Source organism: Microtus pennsylvanicus, chromosome 3 (genome assembly GCF_037038515.1).
Source record: "Microtus pennsylvanicus isolate mMicPen1 chromosome 3, mMicPen1.hap1, whole genome shotgun sequence".
Taxonomy (NCBI): domain Eukaryota; kingdom Metazoa; phylum Chordata; class Mammalia; order Rodentia; family Cricetidae; genus Microtus; species Microtus pennsylvanicus.
In genome coordinates, this window is record NC_134581.1 from 100,831,307 (window position 1) to 100,852,146 (window position 20,840).

The 20,840-nt window shown below is 40.0% G+C and overlaps 1 protein-coding gene across 1 annotated transcript in view; it reads left to right on the forward strand.

The window, feature by feature from the left end:
- The window catches only part of Muc16 (mucin 16, cell surface associated), a 223,289-nt gene that overhangs the window by 57,595 nt on the left and 144,854 nt on the right, over nt 1-20,840 (forward strand). Inside the window, exons 2-3 of the mRNA XM_075967627.1 lie at nt 13,007-17,269; nt 17,513-20,020. Of these exons, the coding sequence (XP_075823742.1) occupies nt 13,007-17,269; nt 17,513-20,020 (6,771 nt within the window). The remainder of the gene's footprint in view (nt 1-13,006; nt 17,270-17,512; nt 20,021-20,840) is intronic.

Genomic DNA, 20,840 nt, shown 5'->3' on the forward strand with positions numbered 1-20,840 from the left:
AATGTTATTATAAATAATATCAGAGGTAGAAATGTACATTGTAATATGGTAAGTGTATCAATAGAATATAGACAAAGTTATAAGCATACTCTTATACAAAAATAGAGGTAGGAACACTCACATTCAATATTCAATATATCAATATACAAGAAACAGTACCAATACAACTTTCTAGAACCAGTAATTCACAAATACCAATCATCCCACCAAACCAGTAATTCCCCCCCCTTTTTTGAAAGTACCCCTAATTCCATAAAATATCTCCCCCATCCCCTCAACCCTATACCAACCACTAAATGATGTCCCTAACCCTGAGGGCAAACTGTTGGGAGAGGGGATGTCGTCCTCTAAGATTGCTTCCAGCTGACATGGTGGCGACCTTCTTCTTAGGAGGTCCTGTGAAAGCAAATGATGGTAAAATTCCCAAATTAACCTTTGACCTAAGAAAATTGTAACTAGCCTCTGAGCATTTTGAGAAGGTCCAGCCAGAATGTTGTCAAAAATGTGCACCATTCGAAATTGTCTTGTGCAGTTGGTACCAAAAAACAGGTCTAATTTTAGTGCTTAAAAAAATATTCATGATGTCAAAATAACCAGATTGAGTTGATGTCGTGGGGCTCCAACTTCATCCTGGAAACTTCAAAGATTACTGTAGGAAAATTTGTTGCTTGTTATGGGAAATTTAAACATTAACAACAAAGACATATACTGACATATAAAGAAAAACACAGATATGAGGAAAGGCAAAGAAAGTTTATCAAGTATATAATTATTCTTATTCTGTCCCATTTCATATCTCCTGACCTGAGACAGAAACTCTGAGATATCTCTTATCAACAGGCTTGGAATTGAAGAGGGACTGAGCCATAGTCCAACTCCAAAACCAGCTCCACATATTTATAAAGAAATGTTTAATAAGACATATAAAAATTAATACTTAAAAAAAATAAAAAAAATAAAATAAAAAAAATTAATACTTACAGCACATATTTAGTTTTATTGCTGATCCTTAGTGGGTCGTAACTAGTTTCCATCAATCAGTAATTAAATATTCAGAGTCCCTTAAATTCTTTGAAGATGAGTGTTTTCCTGTGGAGATAAGAAAAGAACCCTGCCCGCAGCCTATCTGTATTTCTTACCATCAGTATGATCGCCATCCTTGTGAATGAATTATTTATCTTTTCCAAGTGGCTTCTCTTCTTCAAACTGAACCTTTATTAATTTTGACGGTATCCACAATTTTTCCTCACCTGTGGAGATAAGAGAAAAACCCCTTCCCCAACACAGCACATCTCCTGGCTTCCATTGTGAGGTCAGCATATCCTTGAAATAAACTGGTTGATTTAGTTCAGTAGACTTTTCCATTATCCAATGTCTTTCTGCAGCCGTTGTTCCCTTCTCATTAGCATTGAGAAAATTCAAGGTTAACAAAGCATTATGTAACCTATTTCTGGGTGTGTTCTCCACCCTTTTCTGTTTGTTCAACATATCCTTTATAGTTCGATTTGATCTTTCTATGACTGCTTGACCTGTAGGATTGTATGGTATACCTGTAATATGCTTGATATTGTAATAATCAAAAAACCGTTTCATTTTCCTAGAGACATAAGCAGGACCATCATCCGTCTTTATTTGTGTAGGTATACCCATGATAGCCATGACTTCTAATAAATGAGTGATTACTGAATCAGCTTTTTCTGAACTTAAAGCAGTTGCCCATTGAAAGCCTGAATAAGTGTCAGTGGTGTGATGAACATATTTTAATTTGCCAAATTCTGCAAAGTGGAACACATCCATCTGCCAAATTTCATTCCTTTAAGTGCCCTTTGGATTAGCCCCTGCAGGCAGTGGCATTTGGTTATAGAAAGAGCAAGTAGGGCATTCTTTACAATCTCCTTAGCTTGTTGCCATGTAATAGAAAACTCTTTCTTCAAGCCTTTGCTATTAACATAATGCTTTTTATGAAATTCAGAGGCTTGTAGCATATTACCAATCAATAATTGATCAATTTCTGCATTACCTTGTGCTAGACGACCTGGCAGACCCGTATGGGATCGGAAGTGTGTTATATACATAGGGCAAAGCCTGTTCCTGATCATATCTTGTACTTGGATAAACAATGAGGTTAGTTCTGTATCATCAGGTATAAATTCAGCAGTTTCAATATGTAAAATAACTCTTTCTGTGTATTGTGAATCAGTAACTATATTAATAGGTTCTTTAAAATCCCTTAGCACCATAAGAATGGCATATAATTCCGCCTTCTGGACAGAATCATAAGGACTTTGTTCCACCTTACCCAAGTCTTCTGATTTGTAAACCTGCCTTCCCTGATTTATTGGCATCAGTATAAAATGTACAGGCTCCAGTTATTGGAGCATCACGGACGATTCGAGGAAGGATCCAAGAAGTTCTCTTTATGAAGTTAAGCTTCTTGCTTTTTGGATAATTGTTATTAATGTCTCCCAACTTGCCTTTTATAATTAACTCAGAGACTTTTTCCACATAATTTTTAAGTTTCTTACTTGGTTTATGTGGTAAAAAGATCCATTCCAAGATAATATCATCTCTCTGCATTAAAATTCCTGTAGGAGAAATTTTTGATGGTAGTATGATGAGAATACAATCACCCTGTCCACATGTGCCTGTTGTAATTTTTCCTCAATCATTGTCAGTTTCTTTTCTGTTTGAGCTGTTAATTCTCTGGGACTGTTCAAATCTTTATCCCCATCCAAGGTTTTGTTCAAATGAATTATTAGATCAGGTATTATCCCAATAGCTGGTCGTAGAAAGTCAATAAGAGTCCGTAGGCGATTTCTCCTAATTTGTGCCTTTTGTGTCTTAATTTTTTGCAAGCCTATTTTATAACCTAAATAATTAAGAGAATCTCCCCTTGGAATCTTTTCAGGAGCAATCTGCAATCCCCATTTAGGTAAAACTATATTTCTTCAAACTGTCTTTCCAAAATATCCATGTTTTAATCAGATAACAAAATGTCATCCATGTAATAATACACTATCGATTTAGGAAATTTCTTGCGTATCATTTGCAATGGTTGGTTTACAAAATATTGGCACGGGGAGGGGCTATTTAACATGTCCTGTGGGAGAACGGCCCATTGGTAACTCCTCGAAGGTTGAGAAATATTATAAGTAGGTACTGTGAAGGCAAACTTCTCTATCTTGTTCTTGTAAAGGTATAGTGAAGAAACAATTGTTTAAATCAATAGCTATGAGAGGCCATCCTTTTGGTAATAAAGAGGGCAAAGGAATTCCAGATTGCAGAGGGCCCATAGGTTGAATAACCTTGTTGGTAGCCCTGAGATCTGTCACCATTCTCCATTTACCTGATTTTTTCTTAACCACAAATGCAGGAGAATTCCAAAGGCTGGTATATTCTTCTTTATGTCCAGCATCTAATTGCTCTTGGACCAGCTGTTCTAAAGCCTGTAACTTTTCCTCGGCTAAAGGCCATTGCTTTGCCCATATTGTTTTCTTAGTCAACCATTTTAGAGGCAAGGCTTTTGGTATCTCTGAAGGGACATCAATTGCTTTGTGTTCTTGTACAGCCCAAATGGCCAGTTTTCTCCGTTTGTAATATCTTTTAATTTTATTCTCAGAAATATAGGCTCTAGAAGTAGCAGGAATGTTAATTTGGGTATTCCATTGTTGTAATGGGTCACGACCCCACAAATTCACTGCAATATTGGCTACATATGGCCTTAATTTTCCTATTTGTCCCTCTAGCCCTATGCATTCAACCCATCTCATGCTCTGTCTTACTTGAGATTTGGTTCCAATTCCCAGGAATTGAACATTTACATCCTGAAGAGGCCAATACAGATGCCAAGATTCTGGGGTAATGATACTTACATCTGCACCTGTGTCCAGCAGGCCAGTAATAAAAATGCCATTTACACACACTCTTAACTTTGGTCTTTGATCACTCATAGAAGTTTGCCAAAACACACGAACTCATCCTTCTGATCATTATTGCTTTTAACAGTAGGCATGGGGCTTCCTAACTGTCCTGACGAGGCACATTCTCTGCAGTAACTGGAAATGACTGAACCATATTTGCCATGGGGGCCTGCGAGGCCCCCCCTCTTGCATTTCCCATCTGTAACAGGTTGCCTTGTCTATCTCTTGTAGACCTGCATTCATTCGTCCAGTGCTTGCCTTTCCCACATCTTCTACATAAACCTGAAGGCTAAGTCCTCCTATTTTTGTTATTTCTAGAAGATGCATTATTATTATTTCTGTAAATCCGTTGTCTACAATTCCTTTTCATATGACCCAATTTGCCACAATTAAAACATTTGGTATTCTGATGTCTTCTTTTACCATTGGAAATTGCTACTTCTATCCATGTTTCAGTGCCATAGTCAAATGTATCAACATTCAGTGTATGCAAGACTTTGGGCAAGAAACTGCTCTTGCCTGGACTGTTGCATAAACTGGACACAGAGAACCCTCAGAGAGTGGACTGCTGAACTTGCCTAAAGGTGAGATGGTCTTTCAGGGTTCCTGAGTCATGAAAGAGTCTGCAAGACATTCTACAGGACACAGCAGATAGTAACTGACTGTCTTTGAAATTTCCTGCTTTATGGAAATGTCTGCTGGAAACTTTGGGCCTGTAGGCTGAAGATGGATGCCCCAACGGTACAGAGGAACTTTGAGTGACTGTACAGGCAGCAAGATGTCTCTGTCATTTCTAGAGTTTAGAAGTTGCTTATTTCTTGTTTGCTTATGTAATCTTATATCCTTCTGGAGTCTTTGATGGAGTTAAAGAATGGTTAGTTATAGTTTTCCTTAGTTATGATAAAAGATAAAATAGATATAAATATTGTAACCATAATTCTTACTTGATAACTGTTTTGTTATATGTAATTTTACTATGTTAAAGTTAAAGCCTTTCTTTTTTGTTTAAACAGAAAAAGGGGAAATGATAGAGGTGGGTCTTGTATTTATCTGTTGCTTTCATTGGTTAATTAATAAAGAAAACTGCTTGGCCCTGATAGGACAGAAAATTAGGTAGGCAGAGTAGACAGAAAAAAAGGCTGGGAGAAAAAAGCTGAGTCAGGCAGTTGCCATGATTCTCCCACCTGACACAGCTGCAGGTTAAGATCTTCCCTGGTAAGCCACCTTGTGGGCTACACACCATCATTAGAAATGGGTTAGATCAATATCTAAGAGCTAGCCAATAAGAGGCTGGAACTAATGGGCCAGGCAGTGTTGAAAAGAATACAGTTTCCAAGTAATTATTTTGGGGCATAATCTAGCCAGGCAGCTGCCGTGCAGTAGCTGGGTGGTGGGACACAGCCCGCCGCTGCTCTTATTACAACATAGAGGATAGACCATTACATTGTATACAACCAGTCTCCATATCCTTGGAGTTTCTAGCAATGGATTCAATCAACAGTGCATATAAAGTGTTTAGGGATAAATTGCATTTATTATAAATAAATATGGAGGATATTTCTCTTGTCATTACTGCATAATCAATACAGTATAGCAATTGCTTACATTCTAGGTTCTATAAATAATATAGAAATAAAATGTACAGGGAGTATCTGTTGGTTCTATGAAAAAACAAAACCATTTTTAAAACTTTGTTTCTATTACTTGTTAAGTGTCCGTGTGTGTGTGTGTGTGTGTGTGTGTGTGTGTGTGTGTGTGTGTGCATGTAAGTGGAGTGATCACAGAATCTGGGAGATTGTATCAGGTTCCCTGAAACAACTGGCATCATAGGAGGTAGTAAGCTACCTAAAGTGGTGGCAGGAGCTGAATTCCGGTCCTCTGCAAGAGCAATAAGCCTCCCTAATCACTGATCTATCTGCTATCTACCCAGTCCCCAAACTTCTGCATTCTATACAAAGAATCTGGTCGATGCTGATAACTGTAGAAGCCCCTGTAATGTGATACAATAATGTGCACATACATATGTATACATAATCATGAATCACTTATTTTGTTAGTCAGTGTCTCTGTCATCATACCTATATATCATTTTTAATTGGCATGAACATTTAAAATTACTCTCTTATCAATTTTAAAATGTATAAGGCATTATTATCTATAGTTACTATGCTTACAGTGGTTCTGTTTTTGTTTTGGATCTTGATATATATCTCTCAATGCACTGAGAGTCACTCTGTAGCCAAGACTGTCTTCAAGTTCAGGGAAATCATCCTGCCTTAGCTTTCCGAGTGCTGGGATTACATGTGTGAGTCACTGTCTTAGTTCCTTTTCTATTGCTTTGTTTTGAAACCATGGCCTAGGCAACTTATATGAATGTAATTCAGAAGGTTACAGTCCATGACGGTGGAATAAGGACATGGCAGCAGAAACAGCTGAGAGCTCACTTCCTGATATGCAAGTAGGAGGCAGAGATAGGCACATTGGAAATGGCGTAAGTTTCTGGAAACATCAAAGCTAGCCCCAGTGACAACCTCCTCCAATAACACCATAACTCAGCATACTTCCCAAATAGTTTTATAAATATTTAAATATGAACCTATCAGTGTCATTCTCATCCAAACCATCACATTCCCTCCCCTCCATGGCCCTCATAGACCCATGGTCATATCATAATGTAAATTGTATTTAATCTAACTTCAAAAGTCCCCATAGTCTTTCACAGTCTCTACACAGTTTAAACCTCCTAAGTCTAAAGTCTTTTCTAAGATTCAAGGCAATTTCTTAATTGTGATCTTTTATAAGATCAAAAGGCAAATTACATATTCCCAGTAATGGCATAGGGCATACATTATCATGTCAAAGGATGGTACCTTATCAAACATGTTGAGATCTTTCACACAACAAGACGTCACTTTTACAGTGACCATGCAATGGTCTCTCAGGACCTTGTCAGGATCCAGTGCCAGCTGGGACCCCAAATTATTTTTCCAGACCAGAAGGGAGGCATGGCCATACCATGTATAAATATGGGCCTACAGGATCTCCCTCACAACATGCCTGGCCTCAGCAGCTATCCTTAACCACGGAAGATTCTAGAACCCTATTACTCATATGCCTTTATGACTATATAACACCAGGAACATGTGTACAGCTTAGCCAGATTCAACTGCCTGCCTGAGGTGGAGCTTGAGCTTGCCCACATTAAATCGCATTTGAAGGTTTCCTTTCTTATTCCATAGGAGCACAAAATTTCTCAGGTTCTTTCCTTTTTAAAGGTGAAAGCCTAGCTAAGTGGAGTCCTGTCCTCAGGGCATCTCTCCCTTTATTCCATTTTGGAACAGGCCTGTCTTTAACCTCATCTCTTATAGTACAAGCATAGGCTCCAGCATTTACTTTCCTGGAACTGTTTTTCTTTTCAAATTGTACACTTTTTTAGCCCCATTTGTTCTTCTTGGGAAAAGTGATTACTAACAACCACAAAGTTGGGTAGCTATTAGACTGCCTTGAAGTCTTTGCCTTCTAGGAAATACTTATTAATACTTTTTAATTTAGTCTCAGACAAAAAGCAGCCACATTCTTTGCCAAGATATCACAAGAATTGTCTCTATCCTGTTTGCTAATATCTTTGTAACTTCCTGAGCTCCATCTCTCAGCAGTTCTGTCTTCCAGGCTTCTACTAGGATGCCCCATTAAGTACTGTTTATATCATTCAACTGCTTTCCTGGTCCAAAGTCTCGATTCCTCTCAGAAACAGCATGGTCAGTCCTGTTAATGGCAATAACCCACTCACTCCATTGAGCCCGTTTTGCTCTATTATAATTCCTCTGATAAGATACCAAAGTAACTTTTAACAGAATGTGTTTAATTGGGCTGACAGTTTCAAAGATTAGAGTCCATGATGATGGAGCAAGGGCATGGCAGGAACAGATGAAAGCTTATATTTTGATCAACAAATAGGAGACAAAGAGAGGTACACTAGGAATTAAGCAAGTGCTTTGAAACCTCAAATCCAGCCACTAGTGATATACCTCTCCCAACAAAGTCATACCTCCTAACTATTCTCAAACAGTTCCATGAATAGGGACCAAGTAGGCAAACATATATGGAGTCATTTTCTTTCAAAACCATGTGTCCAGCATGCTCGGTTTTGTGCACTAGGTCTCCCAAATTCATTCTCCTCAGCTAAGTGAAATGTTGTACCCTATAAGAAAGCTTTCAAAGATCATTTATTTTTGCTTCACTTAACATACTGCTATATTTTATTTCATTATATCCCCTTGGGGTTATATTTATTTTGTTTTATGTATGAATGTTTGTTTGCAAGCATGTTTATATTCATGTGCCTTATGAGCCTATCTGCAGCATTCAGAGGTCAGGAGAAAGTATTATATCCCTGTAACTGGAGTAAAGATGGCTGTGACCTATCATGCAGGTTCTAGGAACCAAACTCTGGTACACAGCAAGAGCAAAAAATACTCTTAAACATTTAACCATCTCTTTTGTGACCCTGTCTTTATTTTTATTGATACTACTTGTAACCTACTGAGTTGTTTATTTGCTTATTTCCACTGAGAGAGCTCAAGTGTTTTAGGCTGGAGTTTACCAGTCACAGTACTAACAGTCATGTAAATGGAGCCGGATAATCATTTTAGGGGCTGAAGATTAGGGAGCTCCCCCTTGTGTTGGTAGGTGTTGGACTTCATCATAGGATCTCTACTCATTAGAAGGTAGCAGCATCCAAAGTCCTAACTACAACAACCAGCAGTGTTTCCAGACATTTTGATCCCACATGTCTCTATCTGGCACAACAGAAAAAAAATATCTGTCTCAGGAATGAGTGAGGGCAAGTGTCACTAGATGCCATTGACTAAGGGCAGAGAGACACACCTCCCACACTCTCATGCTCAGCAGCCTGAGGCATTCCCTTACCATTTTAGGAACCTCAACATAAGCAACACTAGGATTCAAGACATTAATAGAGAAAAGAGTTTCAGGATGAGCTAGCATGAATCACAACTGGAAATTTATTAAAGATATTTCAATAAAGATTTTAAACATAAGAATCAAGAAAAAGACAGTTACCTAGTGAAAAAAGTAAGACCTATCCACTTACGAATATAGGCTCCTTATGAGATAGTGAAAATGAAGTGTCATATGATTTTTGATGTTTTAGTGGTTCTCAAGTTATGTCTGGAAAGGTTATTAGGAAGTGTTTTTCTCTTGCCCATCTCTGTCCTTTGATACATGGGTTATAAAGTGTCTCGCATGTTGCCTTGGATGTGATTATACTCTGATAAAAGTAAAACCAGGAGTCATTGGGGCTGCATAAAAGATTAGGATATGTTTATCGTAAAAGGGAGTTTCTGATGAGAATTCTAGAAAAGTCTCAAGCAGTTGATAGTTCTGCTGGGATTTTTCTTCATAGCTGGTTAAAGGATTCAACCATACTCCAGAGAAAAAGATTTTCCCCCTTTTCTTGTCATTATAATTATGCCTGTCCTTTTTTTTTGCCTTGGTGAGGACAACTGATTTATTCTCCAAAAATTCATAAATACCTCAATCACATTAAACAATGGTAAGTTTCTTTAACTTGGCTATCAAAGCAAGCTACAGCTCCTTCAACTGCAGCACTATCTATGAAGACAAGCAAAAGAAATCTTTTTATAACATTCAGAGTGTCCTAAAACTAATCTAGTCCTTAGCTTCCCTGAGATTTTTTAAAGAAATGTCCATGTTTCTCACCTCTCCCTTTGAACTAACTGCCTGTAGAGACTGAAGGATGGTGGGGCCTTTGGGCCTCTCATAGGTGTAGTAATAAGAGCTTCGGGGCTGTGTCCCCAGCACCCCAGCAGCCTGGCTAGCTTATGCTCTGAAATAACAACACACAAACTGTATTCATTTAAACACTGCTTGGCCCTTTAGCTCTAGCCCTTACTGGCTAATTCTGATATCCCGATCTACCCATCTCTAATAACCTGTGAGCACCGGTCTTACCGGGAAGATTCTAGCCTACGTCCATTCTGGGTCGCAGCTTCATTGTGTGTGTCTGCCCGGGAGCTGGGAGCATGGCATCTCTGTCTGAGGTGTCTTACCTCACTTCCTCTTCCTCCCAGCATTCTGTTCTGTTTACTCCACCCACCTATGTCCTAAGCTATGAGCCCACGCAGTTTGTTTATTACTTAACCAATGAAATCAACAGATTGATATATGACACTCCCACATCACATAGGTTCGCAAAGGACTATTGAGAGGCCCTACCTATCTCTGTTTCATGCAGTCAACCACAGCTGCTGGGAGTTTATTTGTGCCACAGTTTTGTTTTGTCCGGAAGGCACTGTTTCACCTTGATCCTTTCCAACCTCCCCTTCTTACATTCTTTCTTTCTCTTCTTTTGCAACATTTTCTGAGCTCTCAAGTGATGGTGTCTTTCAAGTAGACATCCTTTTTATGACTGAGAACTCTACAAAATCTTACATTGCAATTTTGCTAGTTGTGAGTCTCTATATTAACTATCATCACAAAGAAGTTATGAGAACAAAGAAGCTTCCCAGGTGAGGACTGAGACCTGTACTGCATACATATTTAGAAAGAAGTTTGATGCTATATTTGTTTAGCAAACTAAATAGTAATAGGTTCTGCCCTAAGGAGTATAAGTTTCCTGGCTATGGTTTCTTAACTAAATTTAAAAGACTAAGCATGAGTTTCCTTTTGTGGAGTAGGCCTTAAATCCAATTTTAAAAGGTTGGTTATCCTAAATATTTATGTCATTATGGCATACATTAACATATCTTGCCAGACCAATTATTATTTCAGCCTACATGGTTCACATCTGGATATTATTGTTAATGGCTCTTCTCTCCCATAAGCCTAAAGAGCTAACAGGAAGAAAGCTCCTTTCAGTTCTGTTATATTTTCTTCATGTCCTATGACCAAAGTGTCTGTGTTTTTACAAAGAGGGTTTGACTTGTTAGTATGGCAAACTAGAATACCTCAAATTTTTCAATACATCTTCCAAAAGAAATGCTAGCTTGCAGTACAAGAAATAGTACCTTAGGAATATGTGGGGAATCTAGTCATATATTGTGTGTGTGCGTGTGGTGCACATGAATGTGTGTTACAGATGCACACTCCCATGCAGGCTCACAAATTGACCAGAGGAAGATGCTTCCTTACTTCCCATCTTATTCCCATGAGATGGAGTCTGTTACTGAAACCTGTGCTCTGCTCTCACCCAGTGAACTTGCTTGTCTCCCCAGTCTGTGTAGTGCTAGCCAGGATTACAGATGTATGCATGACCTTACCTGCTTTTGATATGGTCACTGTAATCCAAATAGGTCCTCATCCTTTTGTAACGACTGCTTTTACCCACTGAGCTATTGTTTCAACTCCATGTGTGTCATCTTTCCCCTCTTTTCTACTTTTCATGTATAACTGTATGCATGTGTACATGGTGTGTTCAGGAAAGTATATGCTTGTTTGGGGCATTGTGTGTGTGTGTGTGTGTGTGTGTGTGTGTGTGTGTGTGTATTCCTGAAGTTGATGTCAGGAATCGTCTTCAATCCCCTTACCTCCTTATTCACTGAGAAACTCTCGCCAACATACCCAGAGGTCTTCAGTATGGCTAGTCTTCCTCATGAGCTTTCTCTGAGGAGCTCTGCCTCTACCTTCTGGGGATGGAATTATAAGCAATTACTGAGTCACCTCCCATCCATAGATGTTTCTATTTTTCTTTCTTTTTTTCTTTTCTTTTCCCTTTTCTCCTCTCTTTCTCTTTCTTTCTTCTTCCTTTCTTCCTTCTTTCTTTGGTGAGAGAATTAACCACACAAATATACATCCTAACAAAGTATAATAGAAATTTCAAGCATTCATGTACCATGCTGTGGATTTCTTTGATTGTAGATTCAACCTGTTACAAATGGATAACTTCTTCAAACTGGCTCATTTTTTAAAAATGTATTTACTATTTGAGAATTTAATACATGTATGCAATATATTTTTATCATATTCATCCTTCACTTCTGCCTTCAACTCTTCCCAGACTTTTCCATCGTGTTCCCCTCCCAACTTTATGACCTTTCCTTCAGTAAATAATAATTTTGTATTATATTTGCATTTATTTATTTATTTGATTGTGTGTGTGTGTGTGTGTAAGTCCCATTGTCCATGTGGCAGTCAGTGGATAATTTTCAGGAGTCAGTTTCTTCCTTCCACCATGTGCATTCTGGGAATCAAACTCAGGTTGCCAAACATGGGAGCCAGTACCTTTACCTGTTGAGCCATCTCTACAACCCCTCTCCTCCTCCTGCTCTTTCCTGTGCTTCTTCATTGTTTCTAATAACATATTGAGTCTAATCAATAATGGCTATAGGTGCAAGGCTGCACGGCCAACTGTCCATTGGGATGTGGACAGTTTATCGGGGATCACATCTCTGAAGAGAACTGGCAATCTCTTATCCATTCACAATCAATTGTCAATAGCATTTCAGTTGCTCTACCCATGCTGGAATGTTAATATTGTACAGGTCTTGAATAAACCAGTAGAACAGTCATGAATTCATGAGAGAAATGTTTCCATATATTCAGAAGACATTGCTTTGTAGATCTGGTTCTTATAGTCTTCTATTTACTTTTCTAGGAGGCACTCTGAGCATTGTAGAAAGGGAGGCTAACACTCCATAGTCATTTATCCTCTGCATTTTTACCTACCTGACTTATTTTTATAGTTGTAAGACTGTAGGTTTTATTTAGAGGCTATATTTTTATCCAACTTCACCTGAGAATTTATATACAATTTATATGATGATTATTTTAATACATTTATATTGGCATATGAATAAGTGAAAAATGTTTTATCCAAGAACAACATAAAGTCCAGAATAAAATTTCTTCCACTAGATGAATGTAAAAAGACATGATTAATACAGATATCAACCATAAGGTTGTTCTAATCACCTTATAAATATGTAAAAAACATATATAAGACTATTCCTGAGGGTATTATTAGATTACAAATTTATAATTACCTATTATTTGTCAAGAGCTTACTGTGTCAAATAAACCCAAATCAACTTTGCCTTCTCATGTAGCATCCTCATTACAAGAACCACATAGTTCTTCTGGATTTATGACTACAAGGCTCAGAACAACACCCAAGACAAGCAGAAGAATGTTGGACACAAGCACAACAGTGACAACTTCAACTTTACATTGGAGAAGCAGCATTCCTTCAAAGTTTGCTACTCCAAAAGGCACAAAAAACTCACAGAAAATGGTGAGCAGCATGGAAGCCACCAACTCTGCTCCCCGCATATCATTTGAATCAGTTGTACCCAAATCCACACTGTCCACGTTGATACCCAAAACCACAGGGAAGAGCACTGTTTCTGCTTCAACGAATACATCTAATTTTACAAAGACTGGCACACATAATGGGAATGAATTAGATAGTACCCTTCTGCAAGACACATCCATGACTGTTACTATGGTGGAGACTAACATACCTGAGAGGATTTCGACCACAGAACATACTCCTAGTCTTCTTGAAGCATCCTTTACTAATTCTGCTCTTGTATCCAGAACAGAACCTGTGAACAGCATTTCCTATCCAAGCCCTCATCAGTCAGCCAAGCCAGAAGAACCCTCCAGTGAAGTGTCCACTGGACCCCCAAACTCTGTCATTGGCACTAGTCAGACAGGTTTTGTGGGGACCCCAAACTTGGTTTCCTCCCAAGGAACACCAGAAACTTCCTTAGTGCCAGGAATGCACTCCACTCTCTCTCAGAGTTATCCATTGATGGAGAAATCCACTCTTCTCAGTACAAGTTATAATACCCCTTCCAAGACAAAATTCTCACCACTGGAAGGAATCAGCTCTAAACATTCCTTGGGAACTATGGTCAGAATGAGCTCTCCATCACCTGTTGATTCCACATCACAAAGGCATAGTCACTCTTTTACAGGTCCTATAAACTCACCCGTGCCTATTACCCATAATAATCCCAAGCAACATTGGAATACCACTTGGATCCAATCTAGAACACTTGAACAAACAGATTCAACCACAAAGTATGATCCTAACCATACTGAAGCATCTACAAATGTTGACTCATGGATGAGGGACATGTCTGCTGTGAACACATCCCTTACAAAGCTACATGAGTCCACATCAGAAGAAACTTCCATTGGAATCACCATCAGGACTCCTGGTTCCAGCCTCACTACAAAATCACAAATGTTGGCAAATAGTCACACCGGACATTCTGTGATGACATCAAACATGATGACTTCTGAAGACACATCAACTTTTGCCTCAGTTAAACACATTAACACCAGTGGAGGACATGCATTTCCACATTCAGAATCCATGGCACCTTTCAACAATGTTGCTTCTTTTCCTGGGGAAGAATCAGTATCAACAGATTCCATAACAATGCCACGTGAGTTGCATTCACGTGCTATTTCTTCCATGACAGACAGACACAAAATATTACCTACTAGTTCTCTGACATCTGTCATCAAAATTTCTAAGAATCTAATCCCAACAGACTTGCCCAGAAGCTCAAGACCTGGGACTTCTTCAACTCTGAGTTTGAATAGCAGTCCTCAGACAAGTTTCAAGAGTGCACAATTATCCAGTGTCTCACAGATGACCACTGTTTCCACAGTCACAAAGGGAAACCACGTGAAAGATAGGAGTTCAACACCCCAGCTCAAATACACCATAGCTACACCAGTCTCATCTGGAAATGAATATTTCACAATACTTAAGACCAAATCAGAAGGCACCACAGTTCCATCTCCACAACTAATTTCCTTTGCAACTGCAGAGATTAAAAGACAGACAGCTTCTACCTTGATCTTAGCATGGAAAAATGATAGTAAGTCTGAAGACATGCATACAACCAAAGGACACAATACTAGTGATACTGATTTGCTCACTATCCCATCTCTTCCTGAGTCCCAGACAGCAGGCTTGTTTGAGCCCAACACATCCCTCTCAATGCTACATCTGTCAACATCAAATGATACCTCCATTGGAATCTCCATCGAGCTCCCTGGATCTATAACCACCACAGAATCAGAAGAGACAACAGCCAGTCACAGGGGACATTCTGTAGTGACATCAAACATGGTGACTTCCCAAGACACATCAACCCCTGCTTCAAACACAGAGACCCAGCACAGTGAGACACAGACATTTCGACTTTCAGAATCCAGGCTTCATTCTGTCAATCCTCCACCCCCATCACGGACTCATTCAACTTGGGAAGCATCCATGCCTGCCAGTTCAACAAGACCCACACCCCCATCATGGACTCATTCAACTTGGGAAGCGTCCATGCCTGCCAGTTCAACAAGACCCAAACCTGAGACACCCTCCCATTCTCCAGTTCCTGCCACTGCAGACAGATACAGCACCAGCTCTCCTCTTTCTGTCACCTCTATCTTCACAGTTGCTAAGGACCCTACCAAATTATATACAACCTCAGGACCAGCGTCTGTTTCAATACTAAGCCCCAGCAGTGCCCAACTCTCCAAAGTCTTACAAACAATCTCTGTTTCCTCACTCACACAAGAGAGCAGCATTGAATATGGGACTCACACACGTCATTCCAAACACACCACCACACCTACATCAGCTTCATGGGAAAAGGAATCTTTCACAACCATCATGCCCACCATGGAACATACCAGACTTCCGCCTTCACAGCCTGTCTCATCTGGAAGCACAGAGATTGAGACAGGTACAGCTTTCTCCCCAAAGGCAGCACGGACAGACTTGAGTACATCTGAAGAAAGAAATTCAACCATAGAACACAATCCTAACCATAGTGAATTGCACACTAGCCCTTCTCTTTTTGAGTCTAGGACAGGAGCCCTGTCTGCTGACAGCACGTTCCTGTTAGCCCCCCATCAGTCTACCTCAGAAGATGCTCCCACTGGAATCTCCACCAGTCTCCCTACCTCCACCAGCAATGCAGAATCAAAAGAGATGACAAGCAGACCCATGGGACATTCTCCAGTTATGCCAGACATTTTGACCTACCCAAACACATCCAGCACTACCTCAGTCAAGGACACCCAGTCCAGTGGGATGCATACACTTCCACATTCAGAATCCATTGCTCCTTTCAACAATCCTGCTTCAGCATCATGGACAGGTATTCCTGAGGTAGGATCCTTGTCTACAGATTCCACAACACCAGGGTCACTTTCACTGGCCCCTGGTACTTCCTTACCAGACAGACACCGTCAGTCTCCTGATTCTGTTGCCTCTATTTTCACAGTTGCCAAGGATCTGTTTCCCACAGCTTCACACCCAAGTTCAGATCCTGTGACTACTTACATTTCAAACTGGAGTACCATCTCTCAGTCAAGCTCTAACGCTGTACATGCTCCCCAAACCTCACCGATGAATAAATTTTCTTCGATCACACCAGGGTCCAATGTGGAAACCGGCAGTTCTGTGTCCCAATTCAAATACACTATCACACCTACATCAATGTCGTCTGAAAATAAAGCTTTTCCCACTACCCTTCCCACCACTCAAGTATCCACTCTTTCACCTACACGGTCAATATCACTTGAACGTGAAAAGATTGGGACACAGACATTTACCCTCCTGACTATTTCGACACCAGCAAATATACCTGAGAAGGTGTTCTCAAGCATGGATTTCATTAGTAGCCATTCTGAAGTGCCTTACAGTTCTTCTCATCCTGTATCCAGAACAGTATCCATGTCACCTGAAAGCACGATACTTCCAATGCTTCAACAGTTTACATCAGAAGATACCAAGTTTACATCAGAAGATCTGTCCAGTAGAATTGTCTCCAAACTTTCTAGCTATAGCATCACAGAATCAGAAGAAATATCTACCAGCCAGGTTGGGGATTCTCAAGTGACATATAATATGGGCCTGTCCCTGGAAACATCACCCATGTCTTCAGTGTCTGATAATCTCAATAGTTTCACTCCAGTTCCCCTAGTCACAGAGCCATCCACATTTCGAAGCCAAAGTCATCAAGTCCAACCAATTGCAACTTTTTCAACTCTGAAAGGAAGCCAACCTGCCGATTCTCTAGGATATCTTGATGGGCCTACCTTAGCTTCTCCTGTTACCTCCACAGAAGAACACAGCACCCCATCTCCTAGTTCTGTGATCTCTGACTTCACGCCTTCTAGGGAGGCAATCACAACTGGATTGGGTATACATGATTTGTCTACCTCATTTATAAATTGGAGCAATAGTACACATTCAAGCCCAGAGATTCCACAGGTCACCAAATTCTCAGAGACAAGCTCTGCTTCCTCTGTGAAGCCCAGTAGTTCCATACCCCTATCCAAATCCTCTGTCACTCCTGCATCAGTTTCATCTAAAACTACATTTTCAACCATGTTCCAGCATCCACTGGTGGATACTACAGTTTCTATTTCAGAGGCAACATTTTCAGAGGCCTCTGGAATTACGGCTCACACAACTTCTTCCCCAAGCCAATCACTCCCACAAACTACCATTCTTGAAGAGACCAGAATTGCCACAACACATGATACTGTTTCTTCTCAGTTGCCCCCTAGCATGTCTACTGACCTCTCCATTTCAGAGGCCATTACAGCTGGCAGACTCTCCACGAGAATACCCCCTTCTTTCTCAGCATCAGAAGACATCACCACTGGAAGCATTCTCAGCCACATTACCTATCCTAGCACAAAAGAACACATAGAGTTAACTTCCATCTTGGAGGCAGATAATTCTGGGTCTTTATTATATGATGCCCTGTCTAGGGACACTGCAACCACTGTTTCTGTGGCAGAGTTTTCTTCACCTGAGCCTCAGACATCTCCATATTTAGCAATGATAACTGGATCCAGGGGTTGCCAGGAACAGTCTTTACTCAAAGAAAAACACAACTCTTCAGATTCAACATCAACTGTGACTGAGAAAACCACACCACCTGTTACTTCTACTTCACAAGTACAAAATGACTCTCCCCTTGACTTTGTGACTGCATTTGTAACTTCTCTTCAAGAAACAACCTCAACTGGAAAAGATGAAAATGTACTTTCTGGGAGCACTTCAACCCAAGGCCTGGATACCACGGGGCTATCAATTCCAGGTCCTTCATATGACATAAGAAACCTCACAGCAGATTACATTCCCTCAAAAAACCTAGGAAACAGAATAGAAACCAATAGTCCTGGAGCGCATTCCCAAGGCACTGTCCTAGTTAATTCCATTCCACCAAGAATAACAACTGTAATGATGACTCCGCAAGGCAATTGGCACACAGCCCTTCCGACATCAATGCCCATATCTAAACCTGCACATACAGAAACTCAGAGAACTTTCCCCCTAACTTCAATAGAACAGGAAATCACCATGCCTGAAGATACTAACTCGATGACAAAACGTCGCTCTGATCTTTTCACAGTGCCCACTAGGACTTACACTGGGATTTCAAGAACAGAAGTTAACTCGGCTGCTGGAATACCTATTTCAAGCTCAGAATCCTTCACAAAAACAGCAGGCATCTCAATGGGAAATAATTCCAATATCTCTACTGTTTCCTTCCCAAACATTGACCACAGTCAAGTAATTAATGCTGCAGAATCATCCAAGGTCACAACTCTTTGGAGCATGTCAGTAACTACTGATGATACAGGGGATCTCTCTACTGTAACTCAGACAGTTCTGCACCCAGACTCCATAACTCATTCCACCAGTTCTGAGCCACCGTCACAAACAGACTTCCCAGTCCATGTAGCAACCCCCTCTGTGAAGTCTGTAGAAATACCTCTGACAACATCACCTTTTCTTGCTACTTCCTCATCAGAAGGACAAAGCCTCACCTCTCCTGCTTCTGGGGTCCCCACATTCTCTTCTGGGGAAAGAACTCCAAAGGAATTGGACTCAAACTTAGATTCATTTACAACACCATTTCCAAGCTGGAGAAACAGTGAGTTAGTCAATTCAAAGGACACGAGAACCTCACAAACATCTTACATTTTGAACAGAACTGAAGCAACCAGTGTGGACATAACCACTCCTGGACCCCAGTTCCAAAACACTGTGTCATCTAAGGCTGTTCTCCAAGATGGTACTGCCTCTTCCTTTTTGTCATTACTAACAAAGACTCCACCTTCTTCTGCTTCCTCTCTACCACCACAGAGTTCAAGCTCTACCTCTTTTCCTGAGACTTCATTCCACACCTCTGAGTTTTTTAAGACAATGGATACATTGATCAGAAGCTTGAAAACTGGACCAGGTTCACCTCCAAATTTGAGCAGCACCTCACTTGAAATATTGGGCTTACCTGAAGTTACTACTGATAGAGAAAATTTTCATTCTTCCTCAAAATTCAAAGTAGCCAACATGGAGGCTGTCAGTACAGGGCATGAGCTAAGTTCCTCTGCACTGATACCCTCTGAATCTTCCAGGGATGCCTATACAGTTGGTACCTCTTTCTCCACATGGGTGACTTCTATGTCCACATCATTGCCTGCCCATTTAGATACTAAAAGATCTAATACTGAGCAATTTTTCCATTTGACTTCTGGATTGAGGGATACTAGCATGTCTCTACAAACAAACATGCCTTCATCTCCTATGTCCACTCCCATTTTGCCAAGTTCTGAGACTGCTGTTGCTTCTGCTAGGAACATATCAACTCCTTATCAGACTCAGTCTTCACAGTTTACTGAAGTTCCAGTACAAACAGTCACCATCTTACATTCTTCATCTATTACTGAGTCTACTGGGGTAGCATCCTTCCCAGAATCCAATTTTACTGTGCCCTCACCAGAAAGTACTCATGTTCCAAGAACTGATATGCCACCTGCAGATGAGATGACTTCAGATGAAACAACCCTTTCTGCAGCAGAAGATATGGCTTCATTTGCCACAACCAGCATTCCAAAAGGCAGCTCACTTATGACTTCTAACAGTCCTCATTCAATAACAAAGTCAAGCCATGGTGATGTTTTGGTGGCCACCATTGTAAAAGAATTACTTTCTTCAACTTCTACATCACTGCCCTTTCCTGTTTCCACTAGCACTGACTTTACAGCCAGCCCAGCTCTGCACAAGACTACTCCTTCAGGTAATTTACAAACAGAAGATAACAGTGTTGTTAAAATTAGTGGCATCTCTTGAGATTCTATCGTTATGTTTAGAACCTTGAAGCCTAGAACTCATTCTAGCAAGATATATTTATAACCATTCTTGAGAAACATAATGACTGAGAGTTCTGACTTGGGAAGGGTGACAGTGCTTTCCAAGTTCCTACACATTCAACCAGCTTGAGAAGTAGGAATCTGCTGTTCCCACATTTCCTTTCACAGACTGAGGAGGATCATAGGCAACAGCCCTTTCCTAGAAGGTAGAAAGAAAATTAGCAGTTAATTATCATAGTCACATTATCTATCATGACTACAATTAACATTGTTAAATCATATAAATTGTACAAATAGGTGGATTTCATTCTAATATGCTCATGCATGCTCAAACAATGCTCTCATCCCCACTTCCTATTATGAACTTTTCTCACTTTCTTCTCTACCTTTTATATTCCTTCAACTTCCTTTGTAGTCAGTTTTATGCTTTTAGGGTTTTTGTATGTTTGTTTGTCTCCACATGACATAAAATCTAGGATATTTATTTTTCTACCTGCCTATTATTAACATACTTATATATAGTTCCTACAAATTACGGCTGAGCTAAACTCTATTTTATATGCTGTACATCTTCAAATTCATTCAACTGTTTAAAAGCATGAATCCTGTTTTGTGTGTTATTGTACATGACACTTAGTACCTTGCACATGTGAAATAAATGCTATATAGGTGACCTATACCCTCTAATACCATATTATAAATTCATTTAGCAAACTTTGGTTGAACTACTAACACCAATCACTTTTA